This window comes from Alternaria triticimaculans (genome assembly GCF_023758025.1).
Source record: "Alternaria triticimaculans strain BMP 0046 chromosome Unknown scaffold_18, whole genome shotgun sequence".
NCBI classification, from domain to species: domain Eukaryota; kingdom Fungi; phylum Ascomycota; class Dothideomycetes; order Pleosporales; family Pleosporaceae; genus Alternaria; species Alternaria triticimaculans.
The window spans coordinates 548,659-573,397 of NW_026055975.1; the positions used below are offsets into that span (position 1 = coordinate 548,659).

Sequence of the window (24,739 nt, forward strand, 5' to 3'; positions counted from 1 at the left end):
ACATTGTCATGGACCATGAAACCCTTGGAAAGACTAGACCTGAAGGTCGTCTTGACTCAGCCCAGTACCTGGGTCTAGGCGGAGTTGCCATCTCAAGCCAGCCCCTGGAGATCCTTATGTTACTATTATTGCGCAACGGATCTGAACAAGTCAAGCCATGTATCAAAGCTTCGCCAATAACTCAACCAAAAAGAAAAGTCAACGTCGTTGCGGCGCAACAATGCAGCCTCCGCCCGTACGAAGGGATGCATTTTCCCGATGAGCGTTAACGTGCCAACGCTTCTGCAAACGGTTTTTCGTGACGTGAGCATGAAGACATTGAGTTTGGTCCGCACATGGCCCGGCAAAGCTAGTTTTGACTCGCGCAATATTGCCGGAGCAATCTCCAACATACGACTTGTCAGAAGACTTGAGGCGGTTTTGGACCACCGGAACATTAGACCAGCGTTCTATCAGCAGGCCACCTGCAACACCCGAGTCTTGAAGATGAATTTACAATAATTTAGTCTGTCGCAAGGTTGCACCGCACCGTATAGACTTGGAAATACATCACGTCAAAAGTTGGACATCTGCTTGTTGTAGGTCCTTCACCCCGCGTAATCGAAAAAGCTCGACCTAGGGCAGTTGCATCCAACACATATTGCCTGCCTTCAACGTATAGGCTGTGTCTGGTTTTTAAAACACGTCTGCGAAGCGTACCGTGTAGGTAACTTAAGGCAGGTCTTACTGACTGGAGTTACCTACATTGAATGAGCTCCTTCACGGCACGGTGCTACGACAAGTGTTCGTGTTCACCATAATTCTATCTCCCGCGTATTGTCCACTCATCACTACGTTGTAGTCGTCCACTCTGTGATAGCAGCGGCGAAGGAACGTAGCAACATGTGTTATGCTCCGTCTCCGAGCGGAAGTGGCCTCTTGGCCTAGCAGCCCCTGGAGGTACAGGCAGCCTGGTTTGCGGTTGGCAACCGCACGCAAAGTAGCGAGACCTATATATCCCCCGGTGTCTTCATTCACCGCCTGGTTGTATGAAATGCACTCTTGCAGGCAGGAGGATTCGGTTCTGGCGTTGGACAAGGGCGGATCGGAGCGTGTGGTACGAGGACGCCGGGCGTCGGACTCGGCAGGGTTGTAGGGACCTAATCGCGATCAATCATCTCTCAGTAAGTATGTGAACGACCGAACACTTTCTGTGAGAGACGTTGAGGCAACTGAAGCCGTTCGAGTTGAAAGCATCGTGAGGCAGGTGCGGAGTTGATGCGGAGGTCGTCGGCGTTAAGGAGGAATGTTTATCCGTGCTCTGGACCCACCGAAAAGTCAAAGTCGGCTCGCCAAGAGTTCGAGAGAAGTTCGCGACTGAGCTCTTCCGTCACAATGAGTGTAGTATCGTAATGCCAGCGCTCCTCCATAGACGTACGCGCAGCTTCACACATCCCACGGCTTGATCAAGCCCCCGAAATTCACCATGGATATCCATCGATCTCGCTTCGTGCCCTACCCGCCATCTGCGATCAACGCGCTCGCATTCTCGCACCCGGAAGCCGAACATGGACAGCAGGATCCTGTTTCTCTGAGATTGGCGATTGGACGCGCAAACGGAAACATCGAGATATGGAACCCTGCAAGAGGCTCCTGGCTCCAAGAGAAGGTCTTCTATGGCGGCAAAGACAGGAGCGTTGAAGGACTGGCATGGACCCAAGAGCCAGATACGCGCGATGCGCACGGCAAGGTGATGCCTGGTCGCCTGCGACTCTTCAGCATCGGGTACTCAAGCAGCGTCACAGAGTGGGATCTCACTACAGGTCTTCCGGCGCGCCATTCGGACGGTAACCACAGCGAGGTCTGGTGCTTTGCTGCACAGCCAAGGAAGAGCGCGCTCAAGGGCGCTTCAAACGAACAGAGCGGTTCGTGCCAGAAGCTTGTTGCAGGCTGCGCTGACGGCACGATTGTTCTTCTATCTACCGACGACAACGATCTCACCTTCGAGCGCTTCGTCTCCCGCGCCACGAACAAGAAGGCGCGTGCCCTGAGCATCACATACAAGGACCAGCATACAGTACTGGCTGGTTTTGCCGACAGCATGATCCGGGTCTTCGACACAAGGAGTGGGAATGTAATTCGGAACATCTCTCTGGGAAGTGGCCCCCATGGTGGGCCAAAGGAAATCCTAGTATGGAAGGTCAAATGTCTGTCAAACGGCGACTTCGTATCGGGAGACTCTACTGGTGACATCCGAATCTACAGTGGCAAGAACTACAGTCAAACGCAGAGGATATCCGGACACGAGGCGGACGTGCTCGATCTCGCCGTGACCCGCGATGGAACTAGCATCTTCAGTGCGGGCATGGATCGCCGCACCTGTTTCTACACAAGCAAGAAGGGTCAAGCTCAAGGACAGAGCGGAAAATGGCGAAAGGTGTCACACCAGAGGCACCACGAGCACGACGTCAAAGCTATGACAACTTACGAGGGCAACAAGCTGAGCGTGGTAGTCACAGGAGGTACGAAAAATCGCTCATTCTGCTCAGCCCACGACTAACATACATATCAGGTATCGACACCCAGCCCATCGTCGTTCCAATCCGCACATTTGGCAAGGAGCTTAGTCGAGGTCTCCCAGCATTGCCTCCCACGCCCCCGTTAACGAGCGCCCCGGATGCAAGATTACTAGTCAGCTGGTGGAGCACCGAAGTACGGATATGGCGCGTCAAGCCTCAAGATGATGGTACGGAGAAGCCCAAGGTGGTTGCACGCCTTGCTTTGCAGGGCGAGGAGAACATTATATCCGTGTCTATCTCTAGAGACGGTGGACTCCTCGCCGTCGCAACAGCCAGCACGGTGAAGCTGTTCCACCTCTTACAGCACGCAGGAGCCGTGCGTGTACGTAGGCTAGAGATGCCTTCTGTCTCTGGCGCAAAGACTCTCAAGTTGTCATCCAATGGCAAATGGCTCGCGGCGGTCATGGCGACCGACGAAATCCAGCTGGTCCGAATTGTGCGAACAGACGATGCGGCAGATGCACCTCGCGCCCTTGAGAAAGTACAGCCCCTCTACCGACTTGAGCGCGACATGTCTACACAGAGTCTTCTCAGTGGGCCCTCGGGAGCTTACGAACGATCCATTGCACATGCCGACTTCTCCAAAGACGGTAATGTCTTCGCTGTTGTTGACTTGGCTGGTTACGTCGATACATGGGTCGTGGAAGGGAATGAAGACACGACTGCACCAGAGATCGACATCGACGACACTACACCTGCTGCCAACGACGATGATGACTCCGATGACGAGGAAGAATCACGGGAACAAATAACCTACTTGGGTCAGCATTGGATACGGAACCCATCTGGTCATCTGCTTCCCCGACTCGATTCAACGCCTGTCTTGCTCTCCTTCCAGCCCAGCTCCGACGCTTCCAACCGACCAGAGCCTAATGGCAACCCCGCGGTACACCCAACAAGACACAACCCTCATCCCCACTCGCACGAGCTGCCTACCGCGGACTACCGACTTCTCCTGGTCTCTGCCGAGCACCAGCTCTACCTCTTTGATGTCATGTCCGGCCGCCTATCAGACTGGTCAAGACGGAACCCACCTTCCAGCTATCCCCACGAGTACAAACAAGTCGACCTCCCCGCAAAGGGCTGCATCTGGGACGTGACAGAATCCCAACAACGGATATGGCTGTATGGCGAGAAATGGCTGTTCATGTTCGACCTGACCAAAGACTTTACAATCTCAGACACCGACCACGCAGGCAAGAAGCGGAAACGCGACGCTCTCAAGAACAACAGCGGTGCCGGTGACGCCGTCCCTCAGAAGGAAGCACCCGTCACCAAGATGCGCAAGTTCCAGAGCGACGACGCAGACAAAGCTGGAAGACAGAAGTGGATGGACGTCAACGCCATACGTCGCAAGCCCGATGCCGAAGACGACGACGATGTGGAGAATACCAGCCAACCCCTCACCATCTTACGGAGAGCAAACACACAAGAAGGGGCTGAGCAAGCAAACGGCGAAACAGGAGAGGAGCTGATTAACGGCGGAGGAGAAGTCGGAGCAGTCGAGCAAAGTAAGCGGAACGAGCCTTGGTGGCACACATTCAAGTACCGTCCTATACTCGGCATCGTGCCCATTAGCGGTGACGATAGTTTCCACGCGCCCGAGGTGGTGCTTGTGGAACGGCCGAGTTGGGATTTGGATCTCCCGCCGCGCTTTGTGGGTACGCATGAGCAGTAAGGGACGTATGTGTTGGGATGGTTGGTGGATTTACAAGAGGGGTAGATGTATAAAGAGATACCTAATCTGATGCGATGAATTGGCCATGTTGTTTTTGTCATTTTCGCTTCTCTGTGCTTACTTTGCTGCGTTCTTGATCACGGTGATGCTCGGTTCCCATGGACGGCGATGTAGTTATGCCAGTATACAGATGTTCACATTCAGTGCATTGTCTTGCTGGAAGATATAGAGTTCACAGTAAATATAGGCAGCGAGAGGACAGTTTGAGAAACGACTCTACTTGACATGACTCACGTCTACCCCTTACAAAGGGAATATAAGAACGAAGAGGTTTGACTTAATATTGATGTAAATGGTATTTCTGCTGTCCATTCCAATATATCAAAGCTACCCAAACCCCAAAGCCACATCGGGCCAAATCACGATAATGCTATAGTAAACGCCATGGGGTATACAAGTAACCCAGAAAGATTCCCACAAAATGGTCGTACATGTCATCAAAGCCCCAGCGTCCTCACTCCTACAACAATCCCTCAACCTACTCATTCAACGCTTGCCACCACTTAGACGCGCGATCTAAACGGCTCATAAGCGGTAGGCTGACCCGTAGGCGGCGTCTGCTTCTGGCTGCTAGGCCACTGCTGCATTTGGTGACCCTGCTGGCCGAACGCCGGCGACGCAACCCTCTCGTAGGTGTATGGGGTCTTCTCAACAACCATCTTCTTGTGGCTGCTCTTTCCGCTGCAGCAGCATACGCTGATGAGCCAGAAGAAGCCGGAGCCGATGGAGAAGGCGACTGCGAGCCAGAGGACGGAGAGCATCTGGCTGCCCATGGAAGCCTTGATGTTGTAGGGCTCGAGGACCGTCTTGAAGACACCGGTTATGGTGCCGTAGATGGCTGTTGCGGTTCCGGCGGCGGCAATGGCGAAGAGGGTTTGTGCCTGAGGAGGGTGTCAGTATGGAGATTATGTGGGTAGTTGGAATTGGGGGAGACGTACGGTAGACACGACAGTAGTAACAAGGCTGCCCCATCTCGAGAAGATGGCGAAGAAACCAATGACAAACTCGACAGCCGTGAGCACAATCGTGATGACAAAAGCCCAGTTCATCCAGCCAGCAGCCTTCTTGTACGCGTTCATGCCGCTGTCGTATTTATCGCCGAGCACCTCTTGAATGTTGGTGCCGTTCATCCCCCAGATAGCGAGGGGATCGAAGTGGAACTGGAACTTGCGCGCGGAGCAGTATGTGATAGTCTCCTTGCCGGATTCCGCATCCTTCTCGCCCTCGCAGTAGGAGAAGAGGCCGACCTGGTAGAAGTCCTTGAGTTCCTTGGCGTCCATCTTGCCTCGGAGGGCGTCGAGGAACTTCTCTGCGGCGTCGGGTGTGATGCCATCGGGTATCTTGTCCAAAAAGTTCTCAGGGTTCTCGACTAGTTTACTTGTGTCTGCCTGTCGTGGGGTTAGTTGTGTGGTTTCGCAAGGCTGGGAGAAGACGTACCTTGAAGAAGTAGAGATCGCGCCCCAAGGCTGTTGCTGGGGCGTTGTTGCCAGACCATGGCGTTTGGCCCAGCATGACGATGATGAAGCATATTAAAGATGCGAGGGTAAGGCACATAGGCGTGAGGATACACGCGAAGCGCCCGACTTTGCCCATGTTTGCGGTTGCGGTTGTTGTGTTGTTGTTGGCTTGGTGTTTAGTGGTTACCGAGTAAGGCTGACTGATGTCACCCAAGAAACAGAGTCAAGAGACTGGCAGTAGCGATCGTGAATCCGCGGTTGTAGTGGAGTCACCCGTGGAAGTAATTAAGGTGGACAAGGCTAGACGTCAAACGACAGAACGATGAGTGCGACAATCCAGTGGGCCGCCACAAGCTTTTGTACAAACTACCTCAAACGCGGAGCTGAAATGCGCAAGGCAAAGTGCCCAGCCGAAGGGGGCTGAGCGGGCGCACAGCTTGGGGTCATAGGGTCTGTGCGCGGCGGGGCCAACAGTGGCTGATCCTGGGTTAGTCTTCACCAGCCTCAGTGGGCTTGCGACTGAAGTGGGTTGTGATGGCCAAGAGTGCTGACACAACTTTGCTGCGGAGGATAGTGCGTGTGCTGTTGGCATTCGCAAAGCACTGCCGGCAAGAGTGCGTGTTGCCAGGCCTGAGTACGGTGCTATATCGGTGCCGAGAGCCATGAAGGTGTCTTGTGAGCAGGTGAAGCTTGAACAGATGGCAATGTGCCTCGATCACTGCCGATGCACAGCTGCAATTCTAAAGTTGCATTCTTGACTTATCCAACACCCCAAACATACACTCGATTATTAAGGACAAAACCTGATATAGTCGTTTCAGCCCTCCCCGCTACCGTCAGCTCGGCCAAACGCTACCCGACAAGACAGCAGTCGGAAGAACGACGGCAGTACCTCGCACAATTACCAACCACCAGTGCCTTGGGTCCACGCCTAAACTGACCGAAGTCGACAAAACTTTGCAGAGGCACAGCGACAGAGCCTCAACACTCCTCGTCACTGAACTTCGAGAATCACTTGGCGTAGGGCCTGACGGTCATCACACACTTGGATTCCATCGTTATTTTTAGACATTTTCTCTGCACAGCATCGCGCTCTAACCTCTCTGGGAAAGAGCTGGAGAAACGAACGGCCCGCCTGTCACGATGCTGATCGTGCATGATTCGTGCCATCGCTCGTACTCGCTGGAGGGAGATGTTCGAGAGAATGGTTGCCATGAGACATGACGTTTGCTTTCTTGCATCATGGTTTCTTCCTCCGTTTGACGTGTGTGGAAGGCATGTTTCAACGTCGAAGGGTGGACCCTGGAGATCACTTGCCATGTTCCTGACCCAGCCTGCGTACTCTTAACGCGCGTCCCCGCAAATCTTTCACATACCGACTTTGATCAGCTTCCGCCCTAGTCGCGCACAATGTCACAATCACGCAAGCTGTTGAGATGAGGTGTTCATGTGGTTTGCAGAAACATGGCCAATCTGGCTCTGATTTTCTATCTTGCATCCACCGCCCTAAGGCTGCAGTAAGCTCTGCATCTTGGGCGGGACGCGCGTCGACCCCTCGTACACCGTACACATCAGCTCTCTGCCACGGATCCCCACCGCGCCCGTGTACAGCACCTCCAATTCTCAAAACTGTGCAGTGCGACGAATACCTAAACGTGAAGCTCATACGTCGTGCGTACAAGTGCCAAAATGCTCGTAAACATACAGAAAAGACATAGGAGATATCGCAAGTCGTAATCCAAAATGGCAAAATGGTATAAACAGTGCCGCAAAACCCCGCGTGCACACGGAAAGATGAAGTGAAGAATGCAGTAAAGCAGTGAAATCGGTCGCCAAAGTGATGCGGGAACAATAGAAAAGCCTCTGCCGAGGTGGGTGCAGACATTAAAGGATATCGCATGTCTCTTGCGTGCTGCTCCTGGAACGCCGGCGCAAATGAATCGAAATGACCAAGAATCAAAGACTCGATGTTATACAAGCGGGAGTGTCGTCCGCGTAACGAATGTTGCGGGGGTATGTCGAAAGGGTATCTCGTCTTCTATCGGGCTCTACATGCTCGAGAGCTAGGTGCAGCGCACCCTGCTAACTCGGCTTACGTTGTAGGCATGGCGCGATGGAAAGATACCGGGAGTGGTGAATGGAAGGTGGGGTGGCGGGTGCGTTCAGCGCGGGTGCTGGTTTCGAGGGTCTTGCTGGTTCTGTTGACCCTGTCCACCCTCGCCGCGCGCTCGTATCCATTGGGCGTTGCCGCTCATACGGCCCTCCAATGCCTTCTGGGCATCGGGGTCTAGGCGGCGGGTGACTTGAGCGTTGATGATGTCCTCTGGCTTGAGTTTGCTAACAGCGTGTGCAATGGATGAGATGACGCTCTGGCGGAGCTCCTTGGCTTCGCGGATGTCTTCACCCTGCAGGCGGAACTTGTCCTGCTTGGACATGTTGGCGCGTCGTGTTGCTCGGATCTCGTCCATGATGTGGAGGAGGACTGCCTCTGGTGCGCGGTTGCGCTCAGCAGCGTGCTTAGCGTCGCGGACGTACCGACGGGTGACGTCCATGGCACCATCGGCTGAGAAGGCGATGCAGTAGGAGAGCTTCTTGCCCCAGCCTGAGAAAATAATTAGCAGATGAAAGGTGTGGGTGTGGAAGAAGCAACGTACCATCAGTGTATAACCGGGGCTTATCCCATGCCTCTTCGCAGGCGTCTACGTGAACCCATCGCTTGCGGTGCACAGAGTAGACTTCGGTCCAGACGTGGTCCTCTGCGTTCCAGACCCAGCGTACTCTTGAGCCGACGGCGCGGCAGAGCATGCTGAAGCAATTGGCCCACTCGCCACATCGGCCTTTGCGTGTTTGCAGCAGGACGAATGCGTCGTTGTATCGTGGGAAGCGCTCGTAGTTTTTGCAGGCCTCGTGGGAGCATTGGTAAGCCTCTACCTGGTTGGCGCCACGGGCTTGCTCGTCGGGTAGTGGTGGAGTGATGCCAACGGCAACGGTTGGTGAGTAGCATCGCGAGCACGGCGGGTTGTTGACCCACGAGAAGAAGGATCGCTTGAACCATCGGAGAAGTGCGCGGACAACGCAGTCTTGGTAGCCCCAGGCGGCCTTCTTGCCGGCAGACATGCTCTCGGCCTCGGCCTGCAATATTTGGCTCTCCTCCTCGGCCTCGTTGTAGATCTGCTCGAGCGGGATGACGCGAAGAGCCTCGTCGAGGAGTCCAGGGTTCTCCCATCGAACGGGCATGTTGGAGAGTGAGTGCAGCATGTTCTTGAAGCGGAGGGAGCGCGCATCGCGAGGCGCCTCAGGGACGAGGGGGATGTTCCTGATGGAAGCGTACGTCGGCGGGGCAGACTGCGACGGCGGCGGCTGTGGAGTGCCGAAGTCCCTCGGTGCGGGCGATGAGGAGCGCGATTGAGATGAGCGTGATGTGAGTTCGTTCATGCGCTTGGTGCTGAGGACCTGACGAAACTGCTCCGTCATGTCGGCCGCCAGCCGGTCCGTGTCGACGTGCTGGGGCTGCTGAGCGCGGTGGGCGCTGTTGTGGTATTCCATCGTGGGCGGGTGCGAGCTGCAGTCGCAGTGTCGTTGTGCGCGGTGATGGCGGGTCAGGAAGGTCGTGGGCGGGTGACGGGTGTCGTGGGTGTATAGCGTGGTCGAGCGGCTGCGGATTGGCAGTGCACAGCCCGATGATGCGGCGGCGCAGCAACGAGACAGCCACAGGCAGATATTCTGGGAATTCTGCGGTTCGTGGGCGCGAAGAGAGCTGGCAGTCTCTTTCTCTCGTGCAGGCGGCTCGACAGCGCTGGGAGACGGGTGTGGGCGTCGATAGGTGGTGGAGTCGTGGGTTGGACAGGTGCGGACGAGGGTAATTGATTGAGGGATGGGGCAAGACGACGACGACTCGCGCTTACCGCTTTGGGCCGTGTTGACGCGGCCCTGTCGCGGCTTCCTCATGTCTAGAACCACAACACCCACCACCCGCACGCAGGCCCTGCGACCACGCAACCACCGTCAGATCAGCGTAGCATTGCTCCCGCCGGCCTGCCCAGGGTATCCTCCGCCCTATCTGCCCTTCTGTTGCGCATGCCGCGTATCTACAACACATATCTCTATCCTCCGTTGCTTCTCACGTGCATCCACTTGTTCCACGCAGGGGCAGACGCTTCGCTAAGCGTGGCAGCGACGCACTACAGTTGCGCAATCTTTGGTGAACCACTTTACCCTCTAGAATCGCCGCTCTTGGCATCAGCGTCGCAATCACCACCCGTCGACTGCTTCTCCAGCTCCGACGCTCTGGTGGCTCGCGCCAAGCAGGCCCTGCCCGGTCTCGAAGCTACTCAAGCTTTGCTGGTTGTATTGCTCGTCGAGCTTCAACTGCACTACACCAGCTTGCGATGAAGCTGCTCACTGATTTTGCCCTCACGTCGCCATGACGCGCCTTTTCCACATTACGTTATCGCTTACAGTGGGCTCCAGCGCTTCCTCAGGCCCGCCCGTGACAGACCTGCGTTGGCGCGACACGTCTCCCATATACAATGGGTACGCATTCATCTCGCAAGCTTTCTCAACTGCACGCGAACGCGACGACTCCATCTTCAATCTCCCCTGTCCCTCGTTGCTTCCTCTTGGGGTTACCTTTGCGGCGCGCCCTAGTGGACTGGTGGGGACGTTGATCTTCGCTAGCCACGCGTCCGTCTACACGACGACTCCACCCGAACACTGACCACGACCGTTGGACATGAATTTCTGCACCAATTCGCGGAGAATTGCCAGCAGCGCCTCGACCACTTCTACTAGCATCGTGAACTTTTCCATCCTTTTTCAAAATCCCCGTGTCCTGGTCACATGGTTCGCCTTCTACAGCCCCCTGTGAGGCGCATGCGCGGCACGGGGCTTCTCGGTGGCGTATCTTTCGGGATCGACTGCAAGTCATAACCCGATTACGACGTGTGCGACAGAGCATTGCCTGCCTCATCATTGGATTCCGTACGTGCATAGGATCTTCCAGAACTAACTGTTCCACATCTTCGCAATCCTACTCATGCGCAGGGCTGAGCAGTTGCACTCTGCAGTCATACAGCGTTCGTGTTGGCTCGTGCACACGCAAGAGAAGCCTACCAGAACACCTCGTACTCATTTACACTGGCATGCAACAGTAGTGCAGGTACTCAAGTCTGCGCGGCTGGGTTCGGGGGAACCTGAGGCACCATTTAGTCATCCTGGACACCCACAATATCTGTATGTACTGTGGAAAGCTGATAACAACTCGACCCACAGCTGCTTTTTCGTTCCATGGCTTTCTAGCCACCTGTCACCGCTTCTTCCTCATCTACTCCGAGCTTGTCCGTTGATCCAACGTACGGAAGTTTCTTCATCCTCACCTCCACATCACGACATCTCTGCCTTTACTGCGGCCTATCATGGGTAAGAAAAACGTCACAGCAACGAATGATCCACAATCTCCCTCGAGGATCTTCCGCTGGCATGCTCATCAACGTCAAACTGTCGATGACTGATGAGTCACTGGGTTGCGACGGTTGAAGAACAGCCGCAGCACGACCGGGGAAGGTGACGTGGACCGTGGTTTAGATACACACCCCACGTAGCACCGAGTACGTACCACGGAGATTGGTAAGGGCACGTGTACCGTGAGCATACGCCCTGCATCCGACGGTCGTGCGGAAGCCCGTACTGTACGCGTACGCGGTCAGGCGTCAATGGTGAGTTGAGACCGGTCAGGACGTACAAGTCTACTCGTGGATTGCCACACGTTGCATGCGGAGCCGCATCACGTCTATGATCTCAGAACAAGCCATGAACTCAACAAAAGAGCGCAGGCATGCAAGAAAGAGCGTAAATCGGCATGAGACATGGCTCCTTGTCGCTGATCACGGACAGTGCAACGGGTGGGACCGAGTTTCAACGTTGGATTACGCAAGCATGAAGCAACCTTCATTTAGCCAAGAGGTATCTCAGTATCGACGTCGTAACACATCCCAATCCAATGGTACCCTTCCATATCCAGTTCCAAGCGCCTTGAACACCAGCTATACCATCATCACAATCCCGCCTTGACAACCAACACACTAGCTCCCAGTCTGCCCTCCCAGACCTTCTCGGCAAGCACACCCAGTGTTGCTGCTGCACTCGAGCTACTCCTTATCTCGTCTGCTGTGCTCTCCCTCTCCAACACACTGTTCCTTGCTACGTTCCTACCCAGCACGATGAGATCACCAGCGTTCCTTGGCGACTGCCCGACCTCAATGCTCGCGCGGGCAATGACATCCTGAACAGGCGCAGTGGAAGCCATAGTCTCGAAGACGACACGGCTTGCTAGATCGACAGGAAGTGAGGCACGGAGCGAAGCGAAGAAGGCTGCATCCTGCTCGCGGGATGTAGTCGTTGTTGTGACGACTTCTCCGGCCTTTCCTAGAACCGTTGATGAAACGGGCGACGCTTGGCCGATAACAGACTCCGGAACATCAAAGTACACGACGGTGACAGTGACTTGAGGGTTCTCGGCTAGCTGGAGGACCAAACGTAGTGCAGTCCGGTCGTCGTTGCCACCAAAGAAGGGGAAGAAGACGTGGTGGCTTCGATCCGCGATGGGTGCTGTGACCGCCTTGTCCCTGGCGCTAGACAAACTAACACTGCTGTATGTCCTCGTAAGCTTCAGCCGCTGCTTCTGCTCTTTGTTCTTGCTGCCGCCAAAGTTCTTGTTGATCAGGACTGCCACGGGTATACTGGCTTGTTCGAGTGTATCGTGCACAAACGTGTTGTACGTTGAAGCGGCTAGCTTGTTCTTCGTTCCCTTGTCTTCGATAATGGCTTGCTCCGACATACCGCCTGTCTCGCTCCAAGGCAGGACTAGGAAGTTGGAGTCAGATGCACGGGTAGCGAGGGTCTCAGCGAAAGACGATTCCGGCACGACGAGCACTTCCCCGCTGACAGCAAGGTTGTGGAGACGGCCAAAGGTGCGGAACGTGTTTACGACTGGGTCGTAGGCTGTGTAGGATTCTAGCTCCGAGACCTGCATGACGGAGGAGCCACGGTCGGTGAGGTTGAGTAGTCGGAGACCGTAGGCTTCTACTGGTCGTGATGGTGCAGTCTCGACAAGTGACGTCTCGCCTGTCTCTTTGCTTGTGTTGATGTCTTTTGATGGGTGCGTCTTGGGCGCCGGCTTGTCCGCGTTTCCACCGAAGAGCGAGGTGAAGGCCAGTAGATTGGGCATGCTGTCCAGACGGAGGTAGATGGTCATCCGTTGAATCTTCTCAGCGGCCATCTTCTCGTAATTGATCCCATCGGCACCTTCGTCTGAGCCATCGAGAGGCTTGCCAGTGTCCCAGTCAATCTCGCCGCGACGCCATGCCTCAACCTTCTTCTGATACCAGGGGGGGTAGAAGTACATTGTCAATGGAGACGATGCAAAGGTAGTAACGAGGGCCATGACGACGAAGATGGTGAAGGTTCGAGTGCTGAGGATCTTGGCATTCAGTCCGATGTTCTGTGATTGTTAGTGCTGGCCTGATGCCGTGAGTGATGCTTGCTTACCAAGACGATAAGCTCCACCAATCCCTTACAACTCATTAAAGAGCCCACAGCGAAGCATTCTCGCCACAGCATTTTGCTTCCACGAGCTGCAAGGGTTGCACTCAGGAACTTGGAGAAGAACGCGACAGCGCAGACGCCGATGACGTACGCCCACACAATACCAGAGTCCAGGAGACCGATGTTGGTGTTCAGTCCCGAGAGAGTGAAGTAGAGCGGGAGGAAGAGTGCACCAATCAGATCCTCAATCTTTTCAGCGACTTTGATAGCAAAACCACCCTCGTGGGGACAAATGAGTCCCGCCATGAACGCTCCGAAAATGGGGTGAACGCCGATGATACCGGTGAAGAAGGCAGAGCCCAGGGCGATGAGCAAGGTCAGACTGATGATACCTTGACTCGGGCCATCCTGGAGTGCGCGGGATCGACGCAGAACGTAGACGAAGACTGGCCGGACGGCGTACACGAGGAATATCATATATCCAGCGCAAGTGAGGAGGACCCACAGTGCTGAGAGACCGGAACCAGCGTTGACGAGGGCTACGCAGAGAGCGAGAAGGATCCATCCTACAGAAAATTAGTCGAAATACTAGCGGAGAAGCTGTGCGACTCACCAACAACGTCATTCCCAACACCCGCCGAAAGAACAATAACACCAACCGGCGTCATGAGCAGTTTCAATTCCGTCAAGATACGACAAAGCACCGGAAAAGCCTAGATGTCCAATTAGCACGAGAACGAACCCCCTCGAGTCCGCAGAACTCACAGTGATAGCCATAGCCACACCAATAAACAGCATAAAAATCGCAAAATCAATCTGCACCGTTCCCGGCTCATCCTTGAACTCATTGTACAACCCCACGGCGATCGCACAACCCAGTCCAAACGGCACCGCCATACTCGCGAGTCCAACATTCAGCGCAGGCCGCCAATTGCTGAGTAGGAACCGCAAATCGACCTCCAGTCCGATGATGAAGAGGAATAGCGTCAGACCGAGGTTGGCGACTAGGTTCAAGTTGGTCATGGACTCGGTGGGGAAGATTGAGGTTTGGAAGCCGGGGATGCGGCCCATGACGGAGGGGCCTAGGATGATGCCGCCGATGATCTCGGATATCACGCGTGGTTGCCGGATCTTGGAGAGGGGCCAGTTGAGGGCGCGGCAGAAGATGATGATTATGCCTGCCTGTTGCGTACATTGTCAGTATGCTTCTCTTTGAAGATTTTGGTAGATATCCAGGAACGACTCTAACTGGAGTCCTGGCTTGCGGATGTAGAACCATTGATATAGACTGAGGTTGCGCAGATGTTGAGATATGGTGATAGTACTAGATCGGTGCAGCGTCTCACCAAGCTAACCCCCCAAACCCAATGTCTGGAATGGTAAAGACGTACCTGAACGATGAACAGAATAATCGGATGATTCTTGTCAAAATGCACAGGATTGACACCCTCGAGAATGCCCGCTTGCGGCGGAGCCTTGATAGGCTCCGTGGGCGCCGCACTCGCAGATGCCATAACAGAAGACATGTCGAACGAGCTCGAACCGGTGGGTCTAGTATGGTCGTAGTAGCAAAGGCTGAGAGAACAAACACAGAACACACTCCCCCACAAAAGGTTCACTACCCCAGAGTACTCAAAACGAGTGAAAAGAAACAGCGAATACCCCAGGCTAACATATACCGTCGTTAATATTCCAGCGAAACGGCCCCAGCCCAAAGCCCCGAACCTTCTAGGACGCAAGCGGCATGGAGCGTCAGCCCAGGGTCTAGGCGTGTCTTCGCACGGCGTCTTGGACCTTTGAACTTTCTGTCCGCTGCGGCGCGGGCTGCGGAAGCTAAGCTGCAAGTTCCTTGAAATGCCACTTGTGGAGTGAATAACGTGCGGCTGTGATTTGCGTTACCTTGCCCATGTGATGGTGAAAGTGCGTCCTCGTGCTGGACATCGCGAGCTACCCATGCTGCATCGACATTGGCATGCCGACTTGGAAGTGCGCGCATGCCTCTTCACCGCCCACGTCCGTGTGTCTACATTGGTGGTGAGGCAGGGTTTGTGGCGTTGGCTTGGGGTTCGCCAAGCGGCGTTGTCGTCAGCCTATCTGGTACAATGCGCGATCAGGCGATACCGTCGCGATCGAGCAGGGTGCATTGCAGGTTGCGATGTGATATCTCTCAGGCAAAGATGTTGCGCCAAGGGGTGCAGCCGGTCCTTTGGTGGAGTGGAATGTGTTCAGATGACATGTGGTGAGGGAATTTAGGAGATTGGGGAGTTTCCCCGCTGTTCTGGGGTTGGTTCGTGGCACCTACCTCGCGGCGGAGCGGGCGGAAGTCACAGGGGACTTGTGTCACGATGACTTTATCGTGGTCTCCTGGCGCATGGGTAGGAAAGTTCTACGAGGCGCGGAGGCATGGTGTTTATGTGGAGAGACATCTGGTGTTCGTTGAAGTTGTTTTACCATGCTGACACCATGCAGACGCTTCCACAACTTCCAGAGCCTTCACTCTCATGTCAAACGATACTTCCACATGCAGTAACCTTTAGTTCAATATCTACAAGTTCTAGCTCCACTATGTACAAGTCCCAACCCTGGAGCATCCCTATCACCTTTAGCACATCTAACACCCAATCCTCTTCCCACTAACAACAACATCATCATACCAAATCGTATTCGTATCGCCCCCATAACTCTCCCACCCGAAGTACGCGCCCGTAATCTTCGGCTTGACTGAACTCCTTGTCCACTGCCCCGCATTCGCATTCGTCGCGCCGTTGCCCACCGTCAGTCCCGGAATCGTCGCATTGTTCAGCCACGTCTCTACACTGCCATCGGTGCCGAGATGGTACTCGAAGCACGTCCATGCGTTCGTGGGTAGCGCCTTTGAAGATGCGATGCCTTGTGGGGAGAGGTCGGGGAGAGTCGCGTCGTCGGTTTCGCGGTTGTACATGAGGATCTTGGATTGGCCGCCTATGCGGAGGTGTTTCTTTGCGCCTTGGGCGGAGTCGGGCATGGTGATGAAGGTTACGTGGGAGTCGGTTAGGGGCTTGGATGCTTTGCTGTAGGTATGTTAGTTCATCTTTCTTCTCCTATCAGTCAAGGGACGGCCTACAGGTACGTCCGCACGTAAACATCGCCAGCAGGAATCTTAGTCGTGCCGACGAAAATGTGGCCGCAGAAACCTCCTGCGCCGTCCACGCGGATGCTGTTCTTGCCTGTGTGCGCGGTCGTGCTGTCTAGGGTGACCTTTCCGCCTTGCGAACAGTCTGGGGCGTAGGTTGGCCATGCGGTTTGGTCCCAGCCGTTCTCGAAGCCTTCGGTGACTTGGGAGAGGGCAGGAGCCGCGAGGGCTAGAGCGAAGAGTGCTGTTTGACCGAACATGTTTGCTGTGGGTTTGGCAGAGTATGAGGTGCTGGCATACAAGATAGCGGCCAAGTGCTATTACTTTATACTCTTCATTTCATAGCCCAAGCTTTTCCCTCCGTTGCTCAAGAGGTATAGTGCCATGCTTGTTCCGTGCTTGTTTCCAAAATATAAGAGTTCGCGATTTAGTGGACGCCAGAGTGGTTAAAGTGTCGGTAGATCGTGCGCCTTGCCCCAGGTCGATGTTCGGCTTTTGTGCCATTTAGATTGCTTCGAAATTTAGCGTGGTACATGTTTATATTACAACGTCACCTGAGAGAAGGTTTCGCCGCCATTTCTCACAAAGATTGATTGTGGTATGCGAATTCATATTGCGTCGGACCGGTGCGTGGGGCGGTGAAGTTGAGGACCGTGGCAATGCAAACACCATTGCGCATCGCGCCGAAAGGACATGTTTGACTCTTTCATTCGATAGCTCGTAAGCTAGCCTCTAAAACAGTTGTATATAAGTAATCCGCAATGATGCAATTCGGCCAGCGCTACAGAAACAGCTTCAAGACGCTGAGAATAGAGGACGCCAGAGGCGCCTACAAAAGAGACCAATTTTCCTAACCAATGGAAGAGATGACAGGAGAGATGGGGTATGTATATCCACCGTGGGGGTATTACATATTGTACGGACCAGCCTTTGGGAAAAGACTAATAAAGAAGAGACGGTGGATGTGATGGTGGAATGCGAGAGGCGGCTGTATAGCGATCTCTTAATGCTGGAGGAATAGACTCGGCTGGTGTGTCGATTACGCAACGGTGTTGGCAGCGGCCTTGTTGACTTGTGTGACAACCACAGCAATGACAACAACGACGATGATGATGAGCAGGAGGACGAGCAGGCACCACCACTTCTTGCGGTTGCGGCTGCGGGCCTTGACAATGGCACCGTCGATCTCCACGTTGGCGGCCTTGACGTTGTCGTGAATCTCCTCGCCCTTTTGCTCGATGTTGGCGACAAGCGGCTCTTGCTCCTGGACGATCTGGTCGAGGTCCTGGAATAGCTGGGCAAGCTCTACCATTTGACGTTCTATGTTCTGAATGGCTTCGTGGCGCTCCTTGACGTTGCGCAGGGTGGATGAGGCTTGGCCGCGGCGGTCTGAGTTAAGGAGCTGGAAGGTGTTAGTTTAACCATGTGATTGACCGATTGAGCTACTTACAGCCTGCTGGAAGATGGGCGCATCGGGGTCTGATACTGCGTCGCGGACCTCCTGTTCGGTAGCATCCGGGCGCACAATGCGGTATTGGCGCTCGGCAGCTGCTTGTGAATCCCTTCGGAAATCCGACTCGAGTTGTTGGTACTTGTTGATGGTCGCCTTGAGTCGTCGGTCGACCTTGCCGACTTGTGGAGCGTTCCTTGGGTGACCTGAGTCGGGCTTCGACTTGATGGCCTTGACGCGGCCGACGAGGCCACGGTAGCCGGTCATGATCTGCGAGCTGAGGTTGTTGATCTCGCCCGAGGGCATGTCTGGGCGCGCCAATGACTGCTTGAAGACACGGTCGAGGTTGCTGAGCTGGGCATCGAGGTCGTCGAGGGCGCGGTCGACTTCGCGGCATTCGTCGAGGATGGCATTGGGGTTCGCGCTGGCGCCACCGCCGGGGTAGTTTTGCATCTCTACATCGCCTGCGCTGTGTTAGAGATAGCCGTTGAGGAAGTGGCGCATCGAAGACGTACCATAGCCGCCCTGGTTGTAGTTGTTGTAGCCAGCCGGGCTGGCGTCGCGTGCGTCGTAGGGGTTACCGCCATAGGATCCTATCTGGCCGTAGCCCTTGTTTCCGTACTGTTCGTCCGCAGCAGCCATGGTCAGCGTGTGTAAATGTGTAGTGTAGTGGAGTGGATGGTGTTGTAGGAGGGCACAGTCAAGCGGGTACGCTGACAGAGAGGGAACTTACGCTCATTCTGAAACAGGCCCTGTGTGGTCTGAGTGGACGTGAAGACTCCTGAGACAGCCGACTGCAAACGCGGGAAGCGGCACTAGAGTAGCGGTGGGCTCGTGACTAGGCGAAGGGTGAATTGAGGTCAAACGCGCTTGAGCTCGAATCAATGTTGTCAATGCTGTACAAAGGCTGGCGACAGAAGATAAATGTGTTTCAGCTCTGCGATGTTTCCTGGGGCTGAGTGGCAGAGTGGACCGCGCATGCAGGAGGCGCTGGGCTAGCTCCATGGGGCTGGTAAGCAGCGGCGCGTCGTTGACCCGCAGCGGCGAAGAACCTCACTCTAATTTTGGCACACGCACATGCTTCGGCGTCTAGAAGGCACCTGGGCACTCTTTGGGCTGCAAACCTGCTATTCGCTTGCACTACTTTCGCATTCACTCTTGACTTTCGCCTCATCTCGTAAAGAGTCTCCGAGCCGGCCACCAAGCGCTGACGCAGCTTCACGGTCATCGCAGGAAGGTCTGCGCTAGACTCAGCCTTGCAGACCGCATCTCAGCTTATGAACGCCTCCACTTCTTGGTTGGACTCCACGTCTCTGCAGCTTGGGAGCTCAAGTCTAGCCAACATATACGCCCCACCGGATGAGATGCACACCGCACATACTAAGTGGCTGGCGCGCCTGCAGTCCCCCAGCGCGTCTTCTCATCACCCCCAGCCCACGACTTCTCCTGGTAGCCCAGTCGCTGTTTAACTTCGTCAACTGTCGCCTTGTCTCCTGTGTTCTTGCCAATGTTGTCGCTAATCTTGACGGCGTAACGCCCCGCAGCGGAGGCGATCTTGATCACAATGTTGAGGGGCACAGACTTGTTGCCTGTTGTTTGCTCGACAAAATCATCTGTCATGGTCAGCCATGTCTCGAAGCATTTCCACTTGCGCACTTACTTGTCAGGAATGTTCCAACACCGAAAGTGGGCTGGAACCCTGCTGCCTCCGCTGCAGCCTTGTATTTGAAGCACAGCTCAAGGTTCAAAGAGTCGGAGAATACGATGGTCTTTTTATCCTTGATGCCTTCCTGGTCGTAGAAGTCGCGCATCATCTTGATGAACTCCAACGGGTCTCCAGAGTCCTGTCGCACACCTGCGAATACCTCGGCATAAGTCTGTCTCGATCCTAGATTTCCATCATATGGTGCTTGGATCGGCGGGTTGGTTGACGCCATTGTCTCCACGGCATCGTTGTTGGTGGTTTGGCCAGCTGACGCCAGCGTTGTGCCACCGCCTGGGATAGCCGTGGTAACGCGAGGAATCTGCTTCTTGAAGGCTCTCAGGAAGGTCGGTGTGCCGAAGGTATCCGTGAGTGCGATGCTCAAGACGCCTGCGCCAAACGTCGCTGTCCAGTATTCCAGGGCAATTTCGTTTGCGCTCTCGTAGTTGTTCGTAATGGCAGCCACACCCATGAACCACTCGTGCGCGACGGTGCCCACAGGAACGAGGCCGTGCTTCATGGCGAAATGGACATTGCTCGTCCCTGAGAGTTTGCCTTTCCACCCTGCCTTGTCGCCCTCGTCAGCCGCTCGGCGCAAGCCCTGCAGCACTAGATCCTGAGTGTGGTAGTCGCGACGTCTCCGCGAGCCAAACTCGGAGAAGATGCATCCTCCTTCAAGCAAACTCCGCCCCTTCTGGTATGCCTTTTCGACCTGACCCTCATGGCTCCAGTCTGTCTCGACGAACTTGAAGTATGCCTCGCTGACCAGCGCAAGTAACGGAATTTCGTACAGGATGGTATCTAGCCAGAGGCCCTCGGTGTGGATGTGGAAGTCGCCGCTGTCGCTGTCTGACCCAGTATCGTTCGCGGGTTGGAAAGATAGCTTAAGCTGTTTGGAGGGCTTGAGGCGGAACGTGGAGAGGAAGTGGAGGTATTGCGCGTTGAGGTAGGGGCAGGTGTTCTTGAGGAACGCGATTTCGGCGTCGGACACGGTTATATTCTCGAGTTCTGGAGGGTTAGCCATTGTAGAAATAGCAGCGAGAAAAGGACATACTATCTACTTGCGCTTGTAACCACTTGAAGGCTGCGCGATTCAGCTTCTTGTCGGGCGTGCGGTTTGTGAAGCCGTAGGTGACTGAGACATCTGGGAAGAACTTGAGTATGCAACATTGCATAGTCAGCTTGTAGAGGTCGGTATCTAAGAGGGAAATGATGCCCTCGGGCAGGTTTGCTGGTTCAACGGCCATGGTTGTGTGTGGGTGTATTGCGCGAATGTGTGATTCAGCCTCAGGGTTGGACTTGCGATCGCGATAGATGGAGGGGTGGTGGGGCAGGCGCGATGTTATAAGGGCGCGTAGAGTGGGTCGCGCGTAACCGTGGAAGAGAATGAGAAACCTCGTGTGCTCAAAGGCGAGGGACAAAGGTCAATGCGTAAACGTGTGCATTCACCAGACAGAATATGTTCCGAGCAGTGACGGCATGCGGCGCGTGAAGTCATCGAAGGCTAGCGCCGATTGCCGTCAGCCCTACCAGTCAAGAAACCCTGGAGGCGCATGAAGCCTGGACTCGTTCCGCTCCTCACACGCCTCAGGGTCCAGCAACCGTCGCTCCTTACCTCGCATAGACCCAAGAGATGCTCGTGGCCGTCTCGATTCTGGCACTCTCGCTGTCCTTCCTCGTCTACCAGCGCCCGCCCTCGACATGGCTCGCCTTCATTACTCGCTTTACCCGCTCTGGCGCGTCGTCGATACCTGAGAAGTCGCAGCATGGCGAGACAGACCACCGCACTCCCGCGGCGGAGCAGCGCATAGAGCTGGAGAGTCCAACAAAGCATGAAGATACCAGAGTGACTGCAAAGAGCCCATCTCCCGAATCCACACCAAAAGCTGCGCCGGCCTCTGAAAAGGATGCGCCTGCCGTACCTACCTTCACGCTCAACGAGCACGAGAGCTCCGACGAGGATGAAGAAGACAACCTCCCACCGCCCTCCTTCCCAGCCATGAACTCTGCCCAGCGAGCCTCGAAGCCGCCCTCGCTATCCGCCATGCCCCCTCCATCCACCATGCCTCCACCCAGCAAGCCCTCGCTCATGGCCCCGCCACCAAAACCCACAACCTCGCTCATGCCGCCACCCCGAGTCGCAGCTTCAAACCTGCGCGCCCTCCCCAACACCTCCACCCAGTCAATGCGCGTGCCCACAACCGGGCCCCTTCCGAACCGCGGCCCGCTACCCAATCGCGGCCCACCGACCTCAAACGGCAGCCTGGGGCTTCCACCCACCGCAGGCGCCGCACTCAAGACACCAAACGCACGAGGCAAGGTACTCCTGTCGCCCGGCCACTCGCCACTCGACTGGGCCTATCTGCAGAAGTCAGGCAAGAACTTGTCGGGCGTTGACTCCATGATACGCGTTACACCCGCTATGCTCAAGGAGAAGAACGGCCGGAAGGGGAAGCCCGCGTGGTCGAGCTATCAGGGTAAGGTGTATAACATCTCGCCCTACCTGCCGTTTCACCCTGGTGGAGAGGGCGAGCTGAAGAGAGCGGCGGGAAAAGACGGGACGAAGCTGTTTATGGAAGTGCATCCGTGGGTGAATTGGGAGAACATGCTCGGCGAGTGTATGGTGGGTATTATGGTGAGTGAAGAGCAGGCGCCGAGTGATGCTGGCGGATTAGAGGATATGGATTGAGGTATGATACCCTATAGACCAATGCATTAGACGGCGTTTGAATCGAAGTTGTTACTACAGCATACAGTACACAATCACGCGATAGCAAGAAGTTGAGGGCGCTGCGAGACGGATACATGCCGAGATGTGTTTGCTGATGTCACCACGGAGAACATGCCAGCTGTATACATCGAGTTGGGGAGGCAGCGTTCACAGGTGTAGTAAGCTTTGAGTATCTCCAGGATATATTGTAAGATATCGAATTGTAAGGAGTACCGAACATGTAGGTCTAATTCGACCCTCCACCCACGACTACCACAGGGAAACGAACAGCGTAACGCATGTTCATACACGGCCAACGTTGTCAGAACTCCCAAGACGCCAGCCCTGTCTCACTGAGATACCAAGTCTTCGACACACTGCGCGCCATCGATCTCTCGAAGCAAAGTAAACACAGCATCAGCCGTGCCATCTTTCTCCGGAGACCTCATATCATAATCCCGAAGCAAAGCAAGGATGTAATCAACCATCGCCGCCCTCTTCTTGACGCTCTCGTCGCCGTACTTCTTTGATAAGAAGCCAAAGCGTCGGTCTGCGCCACCTTCGTCCGGACACTGCCCGGCCCCAGTTCCTGAGCAAAGCAACCACATCATCAGCTGTCGCTGCCTCCATCTTGGCGCCCTCAATGGCATACCCATGAGTAAAGAAGCCAAAGCATTGACCTGCGACCTTTATTGCCAGCTCTTCCACACTGTGCCTTTCATGTAAAGAGGTTACAGCGTCAGCCTGCGCCATCCGCCCGCTCAAGCAAAGAAGACACCGAGCCTGCCCAGGCGATCTTCCTTGAGGGCATCCGCACCAGCCTCGATCTCCGGTGAGACACCCACAGAATACTGTGGTACCTCAACCTCAAGGTTCTCCAATCCGCCCGAACGTTCAGGCAAAAGATGGCACAGACTCTGCGCGACCCTCTGCTTGAGACCGTCCACACCAACCTCGATCTCCGGTGAGACAGCCACATGATATTGTGGGTACCTCGACCTCAAGGCTTTCCAACCCACCCGAACGCTCAAGCAAAAGAGGACACAGTATCTGTGTAGCCTTCTACTTGAGACTGTCCATGCCATCCTCGATCTTCGGTGAGACAGCCACAGAATCTGTGGGACCTCGACATCGAGGAACTGCTCCCTAGCGCCATTGTCCCATCTCTTGATAGTGTCGTTAGACTGACTTGCTTCGCCATTCACTCCGGATGTGCTTGTTTTTGGCTGGAGTGGACCGACATCAGTAGTGTCTCGCTGGTGCAGTCACCGGCATGGTCAATACCATGGCGCTAACCGACCTGGTCGAGTTTCTTTTGATGGTTTCGTCGGTCTTGAGTTGCATGGCGGCTATGAGCGTGGCATCCTGAGACAGATGTTAGTTTGTGTGTGACTGAGTGTTCTGGAGACATACCTTTTTCCTTGCCGCTTCGAGCCTTTTTGTTAGGCTTTCAAGGAGTTCAGCCAGGCCATTTTGACCATTTTGGCCGATTTTGTGGTGGGTGGGTGTGGTGGACGGTGGAAGGTGGCAGTGTTGTGAGCGGAGGAAAATTTTCAGTAGGTGAGTGCGCAGTTGAGGAAGGAGCGATGAAAGAGCGTGCGTCATCGCACGTGCACCAGGCCGAACACGACAATGGCTGTGATCAGTGAGTCTACACTATCTAGGATAGCTATATCCATCTCTTCACTGCATCATATGGTCTGCTTTCCGGGTGTGTCTCGAGGCGTGGTTAGCAGCTTCTGACTGCATCCATACTAACACATCACCGCGAGGCTCGTATTCCGTATCACCTGGGAGGTACTCGCTACGCCGAAAATTTTGAAATGAATCTGTTGAGAGCATTGTATACCTCGGAGTACACTATGACATGAGTTACACTGCCAGGGATGACGGGCTTGCACTGCTCGATCCTGGACAAGTCTCAATATTGAATAGCGGCCCTAAAAGAGGAGTGAGAGATCCCTCTGATTCAGTTCGTGCAAATACAAATCAACCCTTGTTCTCTAACCGCGTGACGATAACAGGAAGCAGCACAGCGCAACATGCCACCATGTACGCACTCACACCAAACGCCCCTTGAACATCATACTGGAACCGCGACCAAAGAACACCAAAAAGCAGACTAGCGATTAGAAACACCACGAGAACAGTCAGCGCAAGCGTATCGCGATCCAAGCCCTCATCGTAGTAGATACCCCATCCCTCAGCAGGCTGCCCGACCTGACCTCGCAGCTCACCACACGTACGCTTCGGGAGCTGATCTAGTATCCAGGTGTCTTTCTCGTGGACGTCTGTGGGACATGTGAATAAGCTTGCAAGATAGACTGGTGGCATTGGTGGGTATGTGGCTGGCGGGCCGGGGATACAGCGATACTCTGCTCCTGGTGAAGACTGAAGCAATTGATGCTGCGTAAGACGATGGTCCTGATGGGCTATCGCCGTACTCCCATTCGAAATTCACACCGTTATC

The 24,739-nt window shown here is 54.9% G+C and overlaps 8 protein-coding genes across 8 annotated transcripts; 2 read left to right on the forward strand and 6 right to left on the reverse strand.

The window, feature by feature from the left end:
* Window positions 1-1,465: 1,465 nt before the first annotated feature.
* J4E78_009143 (uncharacterized protein) lies at window positions 1,466-4,236 on the forward strand (the record flags this gene model as incomplete). Its single annotated transcript, XM_049369737.1, has 2 exons — window positions 1,466-2,501; window positions 2,552-4,236. The coding sequence occupies 2 exons, from the start codon at window positions 1,466-1,468 to the stop codon at window positions 4,234-4,236; spliced, it is 2,721 nt and encodes a 906-aa protein (XP_049218698.1).
* Window positions 4,237-4,799: 563 nt separating this feature from the next.
* Window positions 4,800-5,889, reverse strand: J4E78_009144 (uncharacterized protein; the record flags this gene model as incomplete). The annotated part of the gene is made up of 3 exons (XM_049369738.1): window positions 4,800-5,177; window positions 5,235-5,684; window positions 5,734-5,889. 3 exons carry the CDS (start codon window positions 5,887-5,889, stop codon window positions 4,800-4,802), a joined length of 984 nt encoding a protein of 327 aa, XP_049218699.1.
* A 2,026-nt stretch (window positions 5,890-7,915) lies between these two features.
* On the reverse strand, window positions 7,916-9,299 carry J4E78_009145 (uncharacterized protein; the record flags this gene model as incomplete). The annotated part of the gene is made up of 2 exons (XM_049369739.1): window positions 7,916-8,355; window positions 8,408-9,299. 2 exons carry the CDS (start codon window positions 9,297-9,299, stop codon window positions 7,916-7,918), a joined length of 1,332 nt encoding a protein of 443 aa, XP_049218700.1.
* A 2,506-nt stretch (window positions 9,300-11,805) lies between these two features.
* Window positions 11,806-15,269, reverse strand: J4E78_009146 (uncharacterized protein; the record flags this gene model as incomplete). Its single annotated transcript, XM_049369740.1, has 6 exons — window positions 11,806-13,251; window positions 13,299-13,861; window positions 13,909-14,008; window positions 14,061-14,477; window positions 14,687-14,846; window positions 15,262-15,269. 6 exons carry the CDS (start codon window positions 15,267-15,269, stop codon window positions 11,806-11,808), a joined length of 2,694 nt encoding a protein of 897 aa, XP_049218701.1.
* Window positions 15,270-15,906: 637 nt separating this feature from the next.
* On the reverse strand, window positions 15,907-16,667 carry J4E78_009147 (uncharacterized protein; the record flags this gene model as incomplete). Its single annotated transcript, XM_049369741.1, has 2 exons — window positions 15,907-16,345; window positions 16,399-16,667. The coding sequence occupies 2 exons, from the start codon at window positions 16,665-16,667 to the stop codon at window positions 15,907-15,909; spliced, it is 708 nt and encodes a 235-aa protein (XP_049218702.1).
* A 779-nt stretch (window positions 16,668-17,446) lies between these two features.
* On the reverse strand, window positions 17,447-18,499 carry J4E78_009148 (uncharacterized protein; the record flags this gene model as incomplete). The annotated part of the gene is made up of 3 exons (XM_049369742.1): window positions 17,447-17,809; window positions 17,858-18,321; window positions 18,373-18,499. 3 exons carry the CDS (start codon window positions 18,497-18,499, stop codon window positions 17,447-17,449), a joined length of 954 nt encoding a protein of 317 aa, XP_049218703.1.
* A 738-nt stretch (window positions 18,500-19,237) lies between these two features.
* J4E78_009149 (uncharacterized protein) lies at window positions 19,238-20,806 on the reverse strand (the record flags this gene model as incomplete). The annotated part of the gene is made up of 3 exons (XM_049369743.1): window positions 19,238-19,470; window positions 19,518-20,567; window positions 20,614-20,806. The coding sequence occupies 3 exons, from the start codon at window positions 20,804-20,806 to the stop codon at window positions 19,238-19,240; spliced, it is 1,476 nt and encodes a 491-aa protein (XP_049218704.1).
* Window positions 20,807-21,192: 386 nt separating this feature from the next.
* J4E78_009150 (uncharacterized protein) lies at window positions 21,193-22,248 on the forward strand (the record flags this gene model as incomplete). The annotated part of the gene is made up of 1 exon (XM_049369744.1): window positions 21,193-22,248. One exon carries the CDS (start codon window positions 21,193-21,195, stop codon window positions 22,246-22,248), a length of 1,056 nt encoding a protein of 351 aa, XP_049218705.1.
* Between the last annotated feature and the right edge of the window lie 2,491 nt (window positions 22,249-24,739).